Source organism: Lepisosteus oculatus, chromosome 2 (assembly GCF_040954835.1).
Source record: "Lepisosteus oculatus isolate fLepOcu1 chromosome 2, fLepOcu1.hap2, whole genome shotgun sequence".
NCBI lineage: Eukaryota > Metazoa > Chordata > Actinopteri > Semionotiformes > Lepisosteidae > Lepisosteus > Lepisosteus oculatus.
In genome coordinates this window covers 65,949,127-65,967,748 of record NC_090697.1, presented here as the reverse complement: position 1 = coordinate 65,967,748, position 18,622 = coordinate 65,949,127, and the positions used below count along the sequence as shown (strand labels likewise).

The window sequence follows — 18,622 nt, the reverse complement described above, 5'->3', positions numbered from 1 at the left end:
TAAGAACTGTCTTCTGCTGAGTTCTAGTCTTCATCTCAGTAAACTGAACATAAAAAACAAAAGAATTCTATAACTGCAGGTTTTGAAATATCACCTCTGTTTTCATGTAAGAGAAGTACTTTAAAGAACGAATGAAAACCCTTCAGCTCACACAAGCAATGGTTTTTAAATGTCTATCCATACCAAAAACATAGCTCTCTTGGCTCTCTGGCCCCCAACTCACCGCTGTTCCCACAATCCGCACACGAAATTAGCTCCTCCGGCTTCTTGTCCCGGTTCTGCTCCTTCGTCCCCAGACAGAAGCTGCAGATGGGGATGGGCTCTGCCACCGGCTGGACACACAGACAGAGAAGGGTTCAGACAGGATGGCGCAGAGGTATATACTAATATTGTGATCTGCATTCACTTGAATTTAAGGTGAAAGGATGCAGAGACCCACTGAACTTACATACTGTCTTCAACTCGCATACAACACCACCAGAACAGGTGCAATGTTGATTTTTCCAAAATCAGTTAAAAGTTAATTTCTAAAAATGTATACATTTCCTTGCACAGCTGCAAACCATCCCCAGAAGCATACCTTACTTCAAAGCAAGCCAAGGCTGGTGCAATATCCTGTAATATCCTTTTCTGCACAGTAGAGGGCACCATAAACACTCCACTGCTCACTCTCATGCAGCACAGTGGCACTTACCCAGTACCTTCCCGACATGAAGGATGTAAAAAACCTGGAAATCGCATTCAACAATGCACTCTCCCATGCACACAAATACAAAGGAATGTACAATTCGATTTCTGCTTTCTGTATGCCAATGAGATAGACCTCCGGCACCTAACAACAAATAAGAACAGCAATCAAAAATCAGCACAAACAAACATCTGTATCTGTGAAGCCTGGGCTTGTAAATTATGCAGGGCCTAACAAAGACACCCACGCCAAAGTCTGATATTTATAGAATGGCAGTGGAAGCACTTGAGTCCCAGACATATCAAATGTTGGGTCTCTCTTGTATTAGTGACTACCGATACAATTGTGAGTCAGTACACAGAATTCCACAGGTGTGAAGCTCTGTTCCTTCCTAATCCTGACCCTGGTGCCATAACAACGAGCCCCAGGGGGGCATGGGGTCAAAGAGCAATCTATTAGTCCTGGGCTTCCTAATACTGGCACTGAGGAGCCCCTGAGGCTTCATAATAAATATTTGATTGAACCACAAACTCAACTAATTTATTATTTTTATTTAATCACTCAGCTCGTGAATGTTGCAGGTTTCATATCTCAACCAGCAATAAGGTGAAATTTTTAAGAGCAATTAAGAGCTTCAGCAGACTTCACTTCAATAAAGCCTCAGTTCAAACAAACCTGGAGACCCCTGGGTCCTGAGGACCAGGGCTGGGCTATCCCGGCTCTCCTGCCGGTGCAGCTGTCCCAACAGGACCCGCACCCCTGACAGAGGCGTGATCACACACTCCAGATTCGGAGGCCAGCTGCTCAGCACAGCCACTTTGCCTCCTCCCTGCCACCTGTCCTTAGATGTGGTTTCACAGCTCTGCCAAAACCCGCATAATGACAAGCATCTCTTCCATCTGTCAATCAGCAGCACGCCTCTCCAATTAGCACGGTCAGTCCAGGACAGGGAAATGAGAACATCACAATAACATTTAAACAGTTTACATTCAGGAATCTAACAAACAAAAAATATATCGTCCACTATTCCTACACAACTGTACTGACAGGACTTTGCCGACACTTCACCATAGCCACTTATGTTTGTTCCCCTTTCTGGGTGAAGTACCTTGATCAAAGGTACAGCAGTAGCCTCACATCATACCAGTAACAGGCTACGAGCCCCAAGCACAAGTCCACACCGATGCTACAACACAGCATGACCTGGGATAAACTGCTCTCCAGCACAAAGCAAATCCATCCACATTAAAGATAGTTTCATGCTCACTTACTATGTGAAATGCAGCTGTTTGAAACCAGTAGATTGGGACTTTTTTCTAGGAGAGCGTTAGAATGATACAGATTGAGGGGGGAGGGGGCTAAATTAAAAATGATGAGCAGCTGCAGGAGTCTGTAGTCAGTATTCAGCGCTCTATGGGAAGACGTTAGTCTTCTTCCCCTTGCTATGAGAGGAAAGAAATTCTTCAAATCAACATTGTATTCATGGTTTATCCCTTAAAATCTGCTCGCCACAGTCCCATCTGTAGGTGCACCAAACTCCATTGCATTTCATAGCCTATTCAGACAGCTGTATATTGTAAAACAATACTGTCGATATAAAATTACTTAACTGTGATCAGATAGTGTTTAAATCGAAGCCCTGCCAGCAAGGCTCCAGGACTGGTACAGAATGTAGATTTATCACATTAAAAAAAGGAGATATTTTCCACTAACTCTGCTGAGGTGTATTCAAGGTGAACTGCAGCACAGAGGGCAGGATGCCGTTCTGGCATTCAGAGACAGGAACTGATTGAGAATCTCTGGCCTCAGCCCAGAAGAGCCAGCACACAGGGATTCCGTCCAGCACCTCATTAAACACCCTCACCCTCGTTAATCACAGTCGCCCTCGTTAAACATGGTGAGCGTGTCGGGTCGTGGAGGTCAGTGGACATGAGGACAGAGTCAACACAGCCTCTGTTCCTCAATCAGGACAATTAGTCTAATTATGACAAAGTGCCAATGTATCTGGCACAGCCAAGAGTAAACTGGTTTTATTCTATTACACTGAAAACACTCTCAAGACCCCTGCTGGCCTGCTGGTATTTTAGCCTAGTGCATCCTCTCTCTCATCACTTCATCTCAGAAACCAGCTTGTTTGGTCTATATCCATTCTAAGCTGTATCCTCTTATACAAGCTGCCAGGATGAAGCCACAAATTGGACACATTTGGTTATTTACTCATTATATGTGTCTATATCTATTTATTCAAGTTAACAGAGAAAGAGATCAAATTTCTATTGCACAGCAGGCTGATCCACTTCAGATCTGAGCTGCGGGCTCAATTGAATTGAAGAAGCCCAATATTAACTGTTCTCCCGCCACTACTAAAAGAAATTAGCTTAACGTATTCCACACCTAGCGCTTACGTGCAACAGCCCACAGCTCATTAAAACTGGAATAGATTAAACTGCAATGGTTTGTCTAGAACCTTATGTTGATGTTTACCCAAGAGTGTGCCTCTTGTATTCTTGACTTGCTCAACCTGCTGTGAGGTTTAGTATAGCTGCTAGTCCTGCAGTGCAGTTATAGGCTCAGCCTCAGGGCTCTGAACAAGGGAGAGAGACAGTAACAGGATTCCAGCTTGAGTCACACAGAGCTGCTCGCTAACGCACAACCAGCTGGTCTAATACTTTCAAAAGCTCGACTCTGCTGCATTATTGATGGAGAGAGAATGAGTGTCAATGCAGACAGTACATCCAGATATATGCCTTCCAGCACACAGTGACCCTAGAGCTCATGAGAAGCACCAAAGCAAACACCGACAGTGCACCACTGGGCATCCTCTCCTGCCTCCCTCCTTCAAATCACACGACTTTCAGCTCACTTATTTTCAGCTTCCACACTTATATGCACTAATTCAACCCAGTCCTTCTTTCCATCCCTCTTTAGTCTAACAGGGATCCGACATTTTCCAAATGCACACCCAAGCCGAGGAAACCCTGTACCATCCCGTTCCGTGTGACTTTCCCCCGTCTGAGCCGGTGAGGCTGAGAGGGAACCGATCCTCAATCGTTCAGCCTTGGAAACTGTCTGGTACCCGTTTGCAGTGTTCAGGCCGGCAGGCTGGGTTACTCTCACCACCACACGGCGTTAGTCAGGGCACAAGAAAGAGGAGCAGAGGCAGAAGAAATACATACAGACCGCATTTATCACAATCCTGGCACACGGCAGTAGCCCAGAAGAGTTGAGATCTTCGATCCAAAAGGAAAACACACCGGCTCGATATAGTTTGGAATTAGAAATAATGAGTACAGGTAGAAATGCTAAGCAGAGCCATGAAAAAAATAGTTCTCTCTCCTGCAAAGCTGCAGATACGCTGCCTGCAACATCACGCATCACGGCGCGGGTGCAGCAGTGACCCAACACCTGAGCTACACGGGGCCGACTCGCGGAGCTCGGGTCCGATGACAGCTTGGTGCACCACAGCTTAGGTGTACCAGTGGAAAAGGGGTATCAGTGTCCAGTGTGATGTACAGCCCTGTGGTTTAAAATAGCAATACCAAATTTCAGTCTTTCACGCACACAGACCCAAGCATCACTTATCCTTAACTCTGCTTCATGATGCCATAATCCTTTTTACCTCTTTTCTGCTTTCTCTTTAACAAAAGAAGGATTTTATGTGACTCTCCTGGCCTTTAGCTTTGCTTGCCTTTAAAATTTAATGTGCTCTCCCCAACTGTTTATTACAATCTCTTAGCCAGAGATTAGTGGTGCTGAAGGTGTTGAAACTTGCTGTACTGGTTTTAGCTGGACACTATAAATGTTCGGAAAAGGAAACGTGTCTTTTTAAAAAAAAGTAATATATTACCAGTGAACGGTGTTATAACAGATTCTGTTCCCAAAATTAGAGAGACAACTTCCACTGCAGCTTGCTGCTACAGATCTTAAAATTAAGACCTAGCTAAAGCCTGCGTGTGAAACATGCACAAATAGTAGCAGCTTCACGGATCATATCTGAAGCTGCTGTGAATGAAGAGTCAGTCCTGACCTGTGAAAACTAACTGGCATAGTAAAACCACTACCGCAAGGCCCTTTATAAAGTGCAGAGCAAGGGATAGATAGAAGGAGGGAGAGAACTTCTTAAAAGAAGAACATCTGGGGTGCGCAGCTGACATTTGGAAAATATAAAGATCACAAACCGACAGACGAAGCATGAGCGATGGTGGGGAAAGAAAGGAAATGGGAAACCGGGATCACTGGAATGGCATGTATTACTCTGAACCTTCCAGAAATGGGCTACATACACAGCTGAATGAGACTGGACTCAGATCTGGCGTGTTCTGCACTGGACTCAACTAGAAAGAGCAAAAGTCTCATGGTTACGCGCACGCAGCTTCTGGAAAGGGCGATAATTACACTATTTTTAGTGACATCTTTGACACCTGGGTGTAATAATGGGCCTTTATACCTAGGCTCAATGCGGAACTCTGCCACTGGGACTCAGGACAGGATGAGAGAGGAGGGAGGCGACAATGGGTGTGTATTCCTGATTAAGCCATCTATGCTCACACACGAGGAAAGCCCTGTCAGCATCGTAACCTTGAGGATAGAATGAGAAAGCACCTGGGAGGAAAACAGTAGATGTGTGATGCCCAGGACCTCAGCGTCTTCCAGTTATAGTTGCAATTGAAATCTAAATCGCACTGAAAACCTGATTGGATTGACAATGTGCAAACATTGTTCTCGAGTCCTAAAACAACTCCATAATTTTCATTACCAGTTTCCATGTTTAAAATCACAAAAAGACTTGTCAAGATAGCTCCACTGGAAAGAAAGCCACGGGCACTGCCAGGGCTTGGAGAAACACCGGTCTAGCCAGCTTTTTCACATTAAAGCATTTTCCCCAATATTGTTTTATTTCTCCTGTTAAAATGTTCGACTTTGATAAGGTATCTTTGAAAGAGACAAAATTAAAGTGTTAGAGACAACTAAACGCTCTGACAATTTTTTTCCAAACCAACAAACGTAAAAATAAACCTGATTTAATTCACATTTTTCTGAAGAATGAGCGATATGTGAAAAAAAAGCTTTTTTAACCATAGGTGATGCATTGCTTTATTACACAGCTGTACCATCTAACAGCATACAAGTTTTGTTTAGTTTTAATGTTTGGTAACTCTCTGGAACAATTTTTATTTCATGCAGCTACACAGATATAAATATCACAAGTATTGCACATCGATAATGAAGATTACTGTATAATCGTGGCAACTAATACATGTCTCAGTAAATGAATATCTTTCTACAGTAAATAAGATAAAACTGAAAGCCTATATTCAGACAGCTAAGTAACACCTATCATTGAAATCTTTTAATGAAATGGAACCAGCTTAAACATCAGCAAATTCTGATGTGAATGTGTTAACAAGATTGTTCCTGTTAAAGTGAAACACGTCAGCAACAAACCTCTTTGGAGGAGAAAATCTCTCATAACTTCAGCCCGGGTTCTTGCCTTCCTCACATTTCCTGGTTGTGCCCTTTTGACACCAACTTTACTCTCTCCTCCACTTTCCTACCCACTCCTGCATGAACATTTTTCTCTCACGAGAGTTCTTTAGTCTCCCTCCCTCTCTCATATACACACTTAAAGCCTTGGTGCTGCTGCGCTGCTGCTGTGTACGTGACGCACACCCAGGTACAGAGTGCCCATGACAGCAGGAGAGAGAGAGAGGCAGTCCTGCCGTCCTTGTCTCTTTCCCAGTCAAGGTTCTCATTAACATGTGAAACACATCTCACACTCTCCGCACACACACACCCCCCTCTTAATCCGACCCCTCGCCCCTCTCCCCAGACCCCCATTGATCACCACAAGACACATGGCATCACAGCACTGAGAGAGAGGCAGAGAGAAAAGAGACAGACGGGGAGAGCTGGAAAAGGAAAGCTGCAGTATGTGAGGGTTAGAATGAAAGGGAAAAAAACTTACCACTTTAAATCACTTTAAAACAGAACGTGGGAAACAAGAAGGAAAACCAGAATCTGAAGAAATACAGGGTTAGTGACCAAGGTCTGGCTAGAGAAACTGGGCGACACAGACACAGACAGACCTAGCTGCCTAGAGAAGACAGGTTGCGCTCCTGCAGCCAGTAGGGAGCAGCTAAGACAGAAGTATTTTCTGCCACACACAGCAAAAAATACTCTGGGATAAGAAACATTTTCCCTAAAACAAATCTTATCTCAGAATTCCCAATCCTGTAAGAATCACGACACCTTCCAGTTCTACTGTGGGTGAAGGTAGAGCTGGAAGCCTAATCCCATCAGCCTGAAGAAGAGAGTGAGCTTCCTGAATTAGTTGTTGTAAATGTTTATAAGCATAAGGTCTTCCAATTGTCCTTTACTTTGGCAACACTACAATTTACCGATCACACCAATAAAGCTTGTTAAATCTGACTGAGAAGGGAAGCAGGAAGAGAAAAAATGATGGGGCAATCGAGAGGGAGGCAGGGGAGGGTGGTTTTACTAAGAATGGTGAGACATTGTACAGATTCCTGCCCGTCTCCAGCTCTCTCAAAGATAGGCTCTCCGAAGTTGCAGGACAAATTTCTTTTCTAACAAACTTGTCTGCAAAATCCTCCATTCACGATGGCCTGCCTGCTGCACTAATAACACCACCATTTTTGGCTATCAGGAACATTTTAGGTAAGGAGGTCAGACAAAGTCAGTATAGTCCATATCCACACACTTAAAAACACAAAGGCTGTTATACAAATAGACACTGTCCCCACCTTTCTCCTGCTCTGCCCTGTGTAAACAACTTATTTTAATAGTGAGCATAATAATAAAGGAAAATTCTTTCATGTAGCAGATGCACGGATATTTTATTGAACAGGCATTAGATTAACATGTTACCACCAGTTGATCAACATCTCTTTATCAACAACAATCATAGGCTAGCAGCGTGTCTGTCCACCACTGTAAGCCACAAAGTCCCTGGAATCTCACTTGCTGTGGGCTCATCCTGATGTGACAGCATTGCAGCAGGACAAACCACACCCTCACACTGTTCTTGTAACAACAACAATGCAAGACGAGAACATGTTTGTTAATTAAACCATGGCTGCCTCACTCACTAGACCTGAGCCCCAGGAACATCTGTGGAATAAGCTGGGATGACATGTGGCATCCAGGGCTCAGAGACCAGAGAGCAGATTAGCTATAGTTCAAGGAAAGAAATGGGACAGAATCCCACAAAAACTGTGCAACTTGGTGCCAAGCATCTGTCACACATGTACAGCTTGTATTGCTTCCAGCGGTGGCCACACACTCTACTAGCCTGTGACTCTCTCAGGAGACCCCCTGTTGATGACAAATGTTAATTAGTTTAAATTTAACTGTCATGCCTGCTCAATGAAATGTCATTTCACTTCGTACAAAATAAAAAGCCATTAATTAAAGCTTGAATCTAATGCAGTTGATTTTGATGCTCAATGCACTATTACCTTTCTAGGCAAGCCCTACCTGTTTCATTTTAATTCGGATGGACAGTTCCGAAAATGAAACAAGCCATTTGTATCTTTGCTTACTATTTGAGTTTCAATGCAAATTCTGGATATGTATAATAATGACATGCAATATTCAGAGATCGGAATATGATTTTAAAGCTAATGTTCAGGGAGACACTTCAATTGAATTTGAAATAACCCTGAATAGCAAATAAAACAACATAATGGATGAAAACGTACTAACGGTCTAAAAAACGCTGTTCGGAATTTGATATTGCCATTTGGTTATGTCATTTAAGTGGCAAAAGTCAAATTAGGTTTCATTCTCATCAAAAACTTTAAGCTATTACTACTACTTGAACATCAGAATTCACAAGCAGCATGTGGAGTCACAGGATCACAGCTCTTCCCCAACACGCAAGTTCAAACCTTAATTATTTCCCTCTAGTAACACAAAGCTAACTTGAGCTAACTCTCGGCCTCTTTCTGCCAGCGTCACAGGAAGCACTGCAGAAGTTTGTTCTAGTACATAAACAGTGTACAACTCACAGTGTACTACAGTCTTATTGGTTAATCCTTATTCAAAAGCAGAGTTCCGTTTATCAAATTGAAAACTGTTAGGAGGCTCCCTTCCCTCAGGACCACAATTTCCCAACCAATGCCACAGAAATAGTAACAGGGGAGAGCATGCTGCAGAAACTGCTGCCCTTCATATGAGACATTAAAGGTTAGAGAGCAGGACTACTTTTGTCATTAATAATCCCAGGGTGCAGCAAGACTAGGTGTTAACACCAGTGTCCTGGCTCAATTCCCTGCTGGGCGTGTACTAACTGACCTCGCTAAAGTTCCGTCTTAATTTAATTGGTAAAGCAATTTCTCATACTTCACCACCTGGGCAGCTGGTGTAGCAAGGCTGGACGTACACAACTGCTGTCGCTCATCCACTCCTGAAGAACTCTGAGATGCTCTGGGTTGAGAAGTGCTAGTACAGCATCATCTTGTTCTTGATTTGAGGGGAATCAAATACTACTCCAGGTTTTACCAGCTTCTGTCTGTAGTACAGATTGCATTGTAATGATAAAAGAAACAAGCTTTATATTTTAAAACTTTCATCACCAAACATCAGTCCCAACAAATATTCAAAAGTATCATATGCGTAGCACCTATTGGTAACCAAAGTTAAAACATTACACCTCTGTTCAAGATGAGGTTGGTCTGTTTCTCCCAGCAGGATCTACCCCTTTGCAAAGGGAGTCAAACTCGGAGTGGGGAGAAAATGCTTTCTGAGTGCGGTGCAGTCAGGATAAGCAGAGCAGAGATACCAATGTGTAAGACGCCACAAGCACTCCACAGGACTAGGGCAAGAGAAAGGAAAGTTAAAGCAGGGCTACCAACTACCTTAGTGTGCAAGTATGATAAACTTCTCATTTTAAACAGAAGGATGTGGTTCCTATGTAATATTTCACAAATTCCATCCATGCATTTTCTAAGTGCTTGTTCCAATTCAGGGTTGCACAGGAGCCAGTGCCTATCCAAGCAAGCAAACGAGCGCAAAGCTGGGTACACTCTGGACGGACGGGAAACCAGTCCGCTGCAGGACACACAGACACGCACACGTTTAAAGCAGGGCCAATTTTTCTAGAAACCAATTAACCCACCGGTAGGTCTTTGGACTACGAGAGGAAACCAGAAGTCCCAGAGGTATCCCACAGGAACATGGGGAGAACATGCAAACTCCACACAGATAGTGCCCCAGGTTCTGAACTTAGCCCAGGGCTCCAGTGCTGTAAGGCAGCAAATGCTAACCACTCATCCGCCATGCCATCCCTCCACAATTCACCATGCAAATTAAATTAAGGCAAAAAAAAAACTGGCACTGACTTGTACAAGTACCATAGGTGGTAAAACCCGATACAGATCACACTGTTATGCAAAGGAAGTTTGATTTGTATCCCTGCCAAACTCCAAGGTGCACTGTCCCATGGCTTTGCTATGGATATAACAAACAAGGTGGTGCAATACTTCCCTTCAGACACACTAACCACAGAGAATGGGAGCAACGCATGGCTCAGGTATTTTACCTGCCCCATTGTTACTGCCTTCATCTTCAAACAAGCACTTAAGCAACATACAAGATTAGGTTTCAAGAAACTATGCCTCGACGTCTGTCCTAGCCTGACATTACTTTTATTAATATTAACTAAATTATTAATTAAAGACTTGTGTATCCACAAGCTGATCAACAGACAAGCACTGACTGAAGAGCAGCCAAATCAAACAGGTCCCGAGCGGCACAAACTACAGAGAAATGAAACGACTAACTGCCACAGTAGACTCACACAACTCTCATGAAAGGGTGGAGGTGTCTATCATGGCAATTAGTGGTAATAAAGGGCAAAATTGGCAACTGATACGCACAGAGGGCATACTGGTTTTACAGCTGCTCATTCACTCAGTCAATAGTCCATTCTTTGGAATTCATTCATTGTTTTTTCCTGTTGGGTTTTTACACCAAGGAGGCACTAAAGTTCACCGCTGTGTAGAGAGGTCTAGTGGAAAACTTCCTTCCATTTCACCCGCTGTCCAATATTATACATGTGCCTAGTACTGTTACAGAAGAACCAGATAATGGCTATTAATGTTCAAATGGACTGCAACAAAAGAACAGCAGTACTGGAGTACTGCAATCAGACTCCCGCTGCACAGACGTTTGATCCACTGCAGGTTTTACCAGATGCTGGTGGTTCTATATAGATGCCAATAGCAGGTGCTTGACACTGCATGCTAGTAACAATATTTTGAGAAACTCTGCATAAATAAATGTCATTTAATTTTCTGCATAAACAGTATAATTACAAGAGCTTACAGCTAGTACAGCTTGAAATGGATCAATCTGCTGCTCAATGGGAGGTTCCTTTCCAGCCCTGAAGTGTCTCAGAAACGGTTCTAATCCAATGTGTCAGCAACACAGCCAATAAATCAGCAGAACCAAAATGTAACAGACACCCAACTGATAAAATCCACCAAAAAATTAGAAACTACTTTCCTCGGACCCAAGGGCTTTTAAAAGCAGAATTACTCCAGCATGGTGTGCAAATCTAAACACCACCTGAGTCAAGCTACCTCTGTCATGAGATCTGCAGTACACAGACAATTTTATAAATTTGGCAAGACTTAGCTTAATACAGAACATCAATCTAGAACAGTCAAGGGCTCCTCAGCACTTCAAGCTTACTCCTTCCCCTCACAACAGCCACTCTGGTCAATCTAAATTAACTTTTGAAAAGATGAAACTGCAAATCAACAGATCCACTCAAGGATTTGTCAGAGCTGACTGCCTTTGAACTTCAGCGTCACACACTGCTAGCTCTGTGGTGAAAAGATCCAAGTCCTGTACCAGGGTTCTGGGGACCACCTCAGAGGGCCCCTTCGGGTCAGTAAAAACCTGCCAGGGGAAGCAGCCTACACGGTCTTACCCCAGGTATTCAAGTAAGCAGTACACAGGTAAGCATATGGAGCTGGCTTTGTGAAATGGTTTAAAACAGCTCTTTCATACCATGTACAGTAACTGTGTGGCAGACTTAATCAACAGTACTTACCACTGTCAACAATCAACCTTTAGCAAGGCTTTCAATGTCTACCGATTTCAGCCCCCTTAAGCGTGTTTTCAACTCCGTAGAAAGGAGAAACTCAAGCCATTCTCACCTATGCCTTGTAATGGGCCCTATGTAAGCTTCTTACCATTTCAGGAGAGAAAAACATCCCCTTAATAAGCATGGCAAAGGACAAACAGCTTTCTGTGTTACATGGAGAAAAGATCAGATTTGCTACCTATCTTCGTGACCCCTACATGAACTCCCCCCCCGGCATCTCTGACCTCCCACTGACCCCCAGTTTCAGCAAGAGCACCACGCAATAGGGATTTTCAGCTCACACCGATATCTGCTCACTGAATGGAACTGCCGAACACGTGTCTAGAGGAGGTCAAAAACGCACTTTAACAGATGCTAGAATCTCAGCATCAATTTAGTTATAAGCGACACCTTACAGGGATGAATGAACAAAAGCTGCGACCAGGACAATAACACTTTCTCAATATATGCCATCAGAGATACAAACACACTATACCCAGGCACAACACTGTAAAAGTACTTAAGGTAAACAAGGCTAGTGATGAAGACATTAGAGCACCAGGAAAATTACTATGGGTGGTAACCAATGCACACTGACAGAAGCTGACTGGGAGCCGACTACTGAGCTAACACCCTAGTCTCAGACTGGCATAGAGATATAAGTCTAGAGTTGTGCAAAGTCAGCTTCTCTGGCGAAGCCACAATGACTTGTTTGGTGGGCTTCACAAACACCACTTTTAAGCAAACTGACACACGGGGTCAAGAAAAGCTCTGGGCCTTGAAGAATGCTTCGACAACTTCAGATGGTTGAAGTAGTATCCCTGAGTGAGTGAAGTAGTATCCCTCCTCCCACCACACAAGCTGACTAAAAAAGGAAGGAGGGTGCACGTCCTGTTTTTAAAGTCTTTGGTCCTCACTGTCAGTATTTAAATTCTTGTGCCCTACACATGGGAGTTAACAGGACACACTAATCACTAGCACAACATATCGATAGAATTACTGTCAACTATCAACTTGAGACTGCTACAATGTTAAAAAATGTTTTAGTCTATGATGACTGAGATCACCTGATCCAGCACAGGATGTTTCACTGAATTGGTTGTTACATTATACAATGACCCCTGCTGCCAAAAACGAACACACATCCAGGAAACTGAAGCATGACAGCAGAAAGCTTGAGAGAATGGCCAAAGCAGACCAGCTACAACTACCAAGCTCATAAGAAACGGAGCTCATCTCAGATAATCTCTGCTGGGCCTTACCTAGTGTGAGCTGCCTCATGAGAGGACATCTTCTGCTTTGCCTGGCACAAGAGTAGTAATTTGGCACAGCAGACTTAAATTGGCATGGTGTCAACAATACCCATTGTTCTCAACAGCAACATGAATTTTCACTTGCCTCAAGCAGAGCGATACCGAGATACAATAGCACAAGATCAGACAGTTGCAATCGGCCTGCAAAATTTAAACATTTAGTGTTTGACAACACAATTCGGTATCTGCAGCTACTGTACTGTAGAAATCAGACAAAGTAATAGCATCCAGGAGCATTCTGTGAGCTTAACAACACAACCTGCCATCTAACACACAGCCAAGTGAGCCCTCAATGCAGTAATTCACAAAGGGTAACTTAGAGGCACCGGAAACCAGCACCACCTCGGAACACCAGCATCTTTGTCACAAGGGTAAACAAGTCCTCTACAAGGCTACAACCACAGCCAGAACCACAGAGGGTGAATCTTTGTGGAAAAAAATACAGAGCCCAGGACATTGGAACACCTGCAATTCTTCCTCATACCTCATCCTGACAAGCAACTAGATGCCTCAATGTTCATCCCACCTGAGCTCTTAATTATACAAATGAGGCTAATGATTGACATTATTTAATTTCAGGGTACCCAACACATTCATCCCAATTTGTCAAGTCATATGTCCCAAAGACACTACCAAGTTTGCAAAAATGTATTTTTCACAAAGCTTCCTAGTGGCAAACCTCACTTCGGTCTCCTTTTTCAAAACGAGAATGAGAATGTTCAAAAAATATGAAACTGACCACACTGAAACTAGCATAGTCAAAACAGTCCGTGTTTAAGGGCCAGCCAGGCCTGGCCCTGAAGCGTCAGACAGTTTCTAGGCTTCTTCAAAGCAAATGTGCCTGAAGAATCAGCAGCCTTTAAGACATGAGGAATGAACACCTGACATATCAGACCTCAAGGACCAGAACTGAACAGACCCTGGCATTTCCAAGTTGCTAATCACTGAGGATTTTACAGTTTTTATATAAAAAGTAATGGAATCAATACCGTCCAAGATAACGTGCTGCTCTGCAACACAGAGGTCGGCTGAATACAGGTTTGCATCTGTTTCTGGCAGCATTTGGGGTCCTTCACAGCAAACCTACTGTGCAGAAGGTTTATAAGTTCACAAATCTGCAGATTAGAAAGCCAGTATTTTCCTGATTCCGGATCAAACTGCAATCCAAATGATTTAACTTGCTTTTTAGGACACCGTTTTCACTGCTCACACAAACTGCAAAACTAGTTGCAATACCTGAAAGGAGACTATTTGCTGGAGATGTTTTGCTCCCACCTAGTGGAAGCATCATCATAGAATTGAGGGAGGTGAAAAGAACCTTCTATTTAACCAAATCCCAGGACCACGCTATGGGACTTTGTGAAGCTTCCCACCAATCCTACAGGCCAGGAGTTCATCTCTCTTCAGGTGAATCTGGCAAGATTCACAGACACTTGTCAAGATATTAATGCACAACCAGCCAGACCTGTTAAAAGTGTCCAGCTCCTCCCACATACTGCGTCACCTGGGACACTTCTGCCCGGGCCACACTGTGAACAGCTTTGAGACCTCACTACCCTTTCTCTTCAGTGCTCACATCTACAAGTGATTCCAGAAATCAGAGTTACATTGAATTCTTGTACTCTATTGCTGTGCTCAGCTGGAAAACATGTCCAACAATTCTCTGAAATCCTAACATGAGCACAGCCCAAGATTACACTGCACACTTTCACACAGGCAACCTCCCCTCATCCACTATCCCTCAGTCAGAGTTTTCCTCCAGCCTAGCCACTTGCCCTGCTAGAGGGGACTCCTCCATTCTTCAACAGCATCTGCAAGCAGAAAGGGCTCTTCATTACTGCACTGCACCACACTATAAATAAGATGAACAGCAGGAGACAATTTCAGGACCTGGACTGGCTCTTGCGATAGGGTCTGGTCTGGCAACAGGGATCAAGTTGACCCTGAAACAGAATCAGAAAGGAGGCCCTGTCCAAGCAGAACTCTGTACTCCACAGGGCACAGTGGTGTATAGTTGTCTTGAGACATCTTCTTCATTTGATAACTTAATCAACTAAAGAGCTTAAAACGGAATACAATTTAGACCAGGTATAGCGCTTTGAAATTTTCTGAAGATATACTAGGAAAACAGATCTGAGTCCAGGTGCACAGCAGTTTGATCCATTTCATTTGTCACTGACAGTGAACCATAATGCAGTCTTGCAGTCATGTTTCACTAGTCTTTTTATGTTATTGTGTTAGTATACTTAATGTGCCTGTGGTTGGTTAACCTTGAATTAGATGTAAATACTGTGCAATGGAAGTCTAAATACTTTAAATAACCGCCTACACTTATATAGTGCTTTTCTGGACACTCCATTCAAAGCTCCCCTCCACCACCACCAATGTGCAGCACAAAGCTAAATGATGCTCCAGTACGCTCACCACACATCAGCTATCAGTGTGGAGGAGAACAGAGTGATGAAGCCAGTTCAGAGGTGGGAATTTGGCTAAGACACTGTGTAAGTAACACCCCTACTCTTTTTGAGAAAAACCTTGGGACTTGTAATGACCACAGAGAGTGGGGACCTCTGTTTCCCGGCACCTTTTTGACACAATCGTTTGCAGAGAGGCACTCCGGCACACAGCAGGCTCTTACCTTGTCCTTCTCGTGGGGCAGCAGGCGGACAGGGGGCAGGGAAGCCAGCGAGTCTACAGGGGGTACCTCGGTTTGAGAGGCCACGCCACGCCCACTCAGCTGGTACATCGGCCCCTGCTTGAGCAGCCGGCCGTGAGCCAGGGCACGCTTCACGGCCAGCCGCAGCTGCTGGTGGAACAGGGCCGCCGAGGAGCCCGCGCTGTTAATGGAGGCGGCTACATCGCGCTGGCCCTTCAAATAACGCTCAATGCTTTTCAGAGAGGAGCCGCCGGGCTCCTGCAGCCCCTCCAGCGCCCGTTTGATGAGTTTATTCCAGTCAAACCCCGACGCCTTGGGCGGGCTAGCACTATTGTTCCGAGGTTTGGGGAAGGCCAGCCTGCCGGGGTTGTCGGGGTCCTTGTAGGAGTTCAGGCCCTTGTTAGAGACCTTCAGGATGGAGCCATCCTTGACACTGAGCTCCAGCTGCTCCAGGACCGTCTTCCGGTCCAGCCCATGGGACATGGAGACCGCATTGCAGATTCGCTCCTCAGATGGGCGCTGCTTCTGCTTCTTCACCTTCTTGATGGCCTCCAAGATCCAGTCAGTGTACAGCGGGTTAGCCAGCTTCACCATGGCTGACGCTCGGCTGCGGCGGCGGCCAGACGACACGCCCATCCAGGAACCGCCCGCCCTGTGCCCTCCTCGCCCGAGCCGAGCCCCCTCCTCCTCCTCCTCCTCCCTCCTACGCCCTCCTCCGCCGGCTATCCTTTATCCCGATGCCGTGCGGAGAGTCCCTCAGAGCCAGAGCACGAGCAGCGGCAGACTGGCAGGGAGCAGCTGACCATAGCATAGGCGTGCCACCCAGCCCCCCCCCACCCCCCCGGTCTGCGTCTCCGTGGCAACCCCCACTCCCTCTTGGAGCGGGGTAAAAGTTACCTTCTTTAAGAAGAAGGCCAAACCAAAAACAGAGGGAAAGGATGGTATCCGTGACGCTTTTCTCCGGGTTTGCTCAGCTACTGTTCTTTTAATAATCCACAACAGGGCGGAACAAAACTAGGCAAGATGCCACAAAGGCCAAAAGAACAAAAAAAAAAAGCTGCAGTTATCTTGTCACAGTTTTTGTAGTGTTTTCCACAAAGGATTTTTCCTCATCTCTCGCCCAACCCGACTCCAATTTTTCTTTCCATTAGTGTTTCAATGAAGGCCGGAAAATGAAGAAAGGTCTTTAAAACAATAAATAAAAACAGCCCCAGCAGGGAAGCGGGATTTGTCCTCCACGAGCGCCTCTGCGTGCTCCTCTCCCGCGGCGTGGTTCTGCTCCAGGTGACAGCGTGGAAGCTTGCGGTGGCGGCTCCGGCGATACGGAGATCTCACCCCAGGGACCAGCACTGCCCGATCACCTTCATGCCGCCTGCGCCTCAGCGGCGCGCACACCCTGCGGAGAGGACACGGAGCAGCGGTTAGGCACGAGGAAACACGGACACGCTGCGCTTCAGCCCGTACCGGCTAATTCCACAAGCACCGCCACAACACAAGGGTTGCAGAGAGCACCATGAGAAGCCTACAAATAAATGCCAGAAATGGAAATGCACAGTACAAGCAAAACACCCCAGTCCGTAAAACACCCATTCTTAAAACAAATTAAATATCAAACTTCTCTCCCCTGCGACTGCTTTGTTCAGAATGTGAAACAGGTCACCTGATGGCTGGTCTCAAGCAGGCGATGTAAGCTAATACGCACTGTTTCCATACAGGAGACGAAGACAGCAAGCTTGCACACGCCAGCATCTCACCTCCGTTCAATTCCCAGACCAATCCATAGAGAGCAGGAAACTGACCAGTCTACTGCCCACCAGCTTAACTCATTCGGGGCTTTATCGCCTAAACCCCAGGCCAGATAAGTGCGCCTCATGAGGTTATTTTGAATTTGGATAGACATGCATGAATTCACATTAAACACACTGCTTTGCTGTTTCAAGAGCACAGTCTTCAGACCGTTGCTTGATTGAACTGCTGTGCAAAGAGAGGGGCATCCCCTGGCACGGTGTGGGCTGGTTTGTCCGAAACAAAATCTGGGCTGTTATTTTCCCAACTTTTGTGATCTCCCGACTTCTTCAGAATGGTTCAATCACACACGAATAGGCACGCTACCACTGGAAACATGCACCGCCCTGCCACATCACAAGAATCAGTCTTCACTTACGAACATAAACAAACCCCAAGCATAAAACAAAGCAGAAAAAAAACAAAAAGCAGTAGCCAGCAATGGGTCTGAAAATCATAAAGGAGGCAGGACATTCTATAAGCAAAGTAGTACCGTGATGACAAAAAGGGACAACAGCTCTCTGGGGCACGTCCATTTTTTTAATGCACCATAAAACTGGAGCCGGTCATGTGCTCATGGGTCACGTGCACGCAGCAGTACACCTGTCCCTTGGTGCTGTGCCACCCTCCAGCTTGCTCAGCTGTCTCAGCTCAGCCCATTACAGTTTCATTTGCCTCTCAGCAGGAAGTCTGCTTACCCTGGCACACGCTTCTCAGGCACGGGCTCCAGTCATTCACCGGATTTTGAGGTCTGTCCGGACCTCTTATGTCATGTTATCTTCCTGCAGGTTTATTTTGAAACCTCATTATTATTTGATTGCCTTATCTTTACTATTCATCTACCACACTCTTTTCCAGCACTGGTATTGTACAGTAAAAAAAACTATCACTGTAATGCTCTGTAGTTACTGTCCTGCTCCATTTTTAAAATGGGTCTTAACCGATACGGCTTTACCGTCTTGCAAGAGGTCACCACACATGAATGTTGACTGTTCTCCTGCTCTCTAACGAGACCGCTAAGCTAAAATAACCTCTATAAGAAAATATTCTGCTTGTACAACCTTGCA

The 18,622-nt window shown here is 45.0% G+C and overlaps 1 protein-coding gene across 9 annotated transcripts in view; it reads right to left on the bottom strand.

Moving 5' to 3' along the window:
• Positions 1-18,622, bottom strand: part of kat6a (K(lysine) acetyltransferase 6A) — a 40,317-nt gene that overhangs the window by 20,138 nt on the left and 1,557 nt on the right. For 6 of the 9 annotated variants that reach the window (XM_015342018.2, XM_015342055.2, XM_015342071.2 and 3 more), the window contains exons 2-4: positions 15,753-17,166; positions 14,890-14,925; positions 224-332 (exon numbers count right to left, since the gene is read on the bottom strand). In XM_015342018.2, the coding sequence (XP_015197504.2) occupies positions 224-332; positions 14,890-14,925; positions 15,753-16,406 (799 nt within the window). In that variant the 5' untranslated portion in view covers positions 16,407-17,166. Of the gene's footprint in view, positions 1-223; positions 333-14,889; positions 14,926-15,752; positions 17,167-18,253; positions 18,501-18,622 lie in introns of those variants that run through there. The other 3 variants (XM_015342062.2, XM_015342078.2, XM_015342028.2) reach the window with 2 other exon arrangements.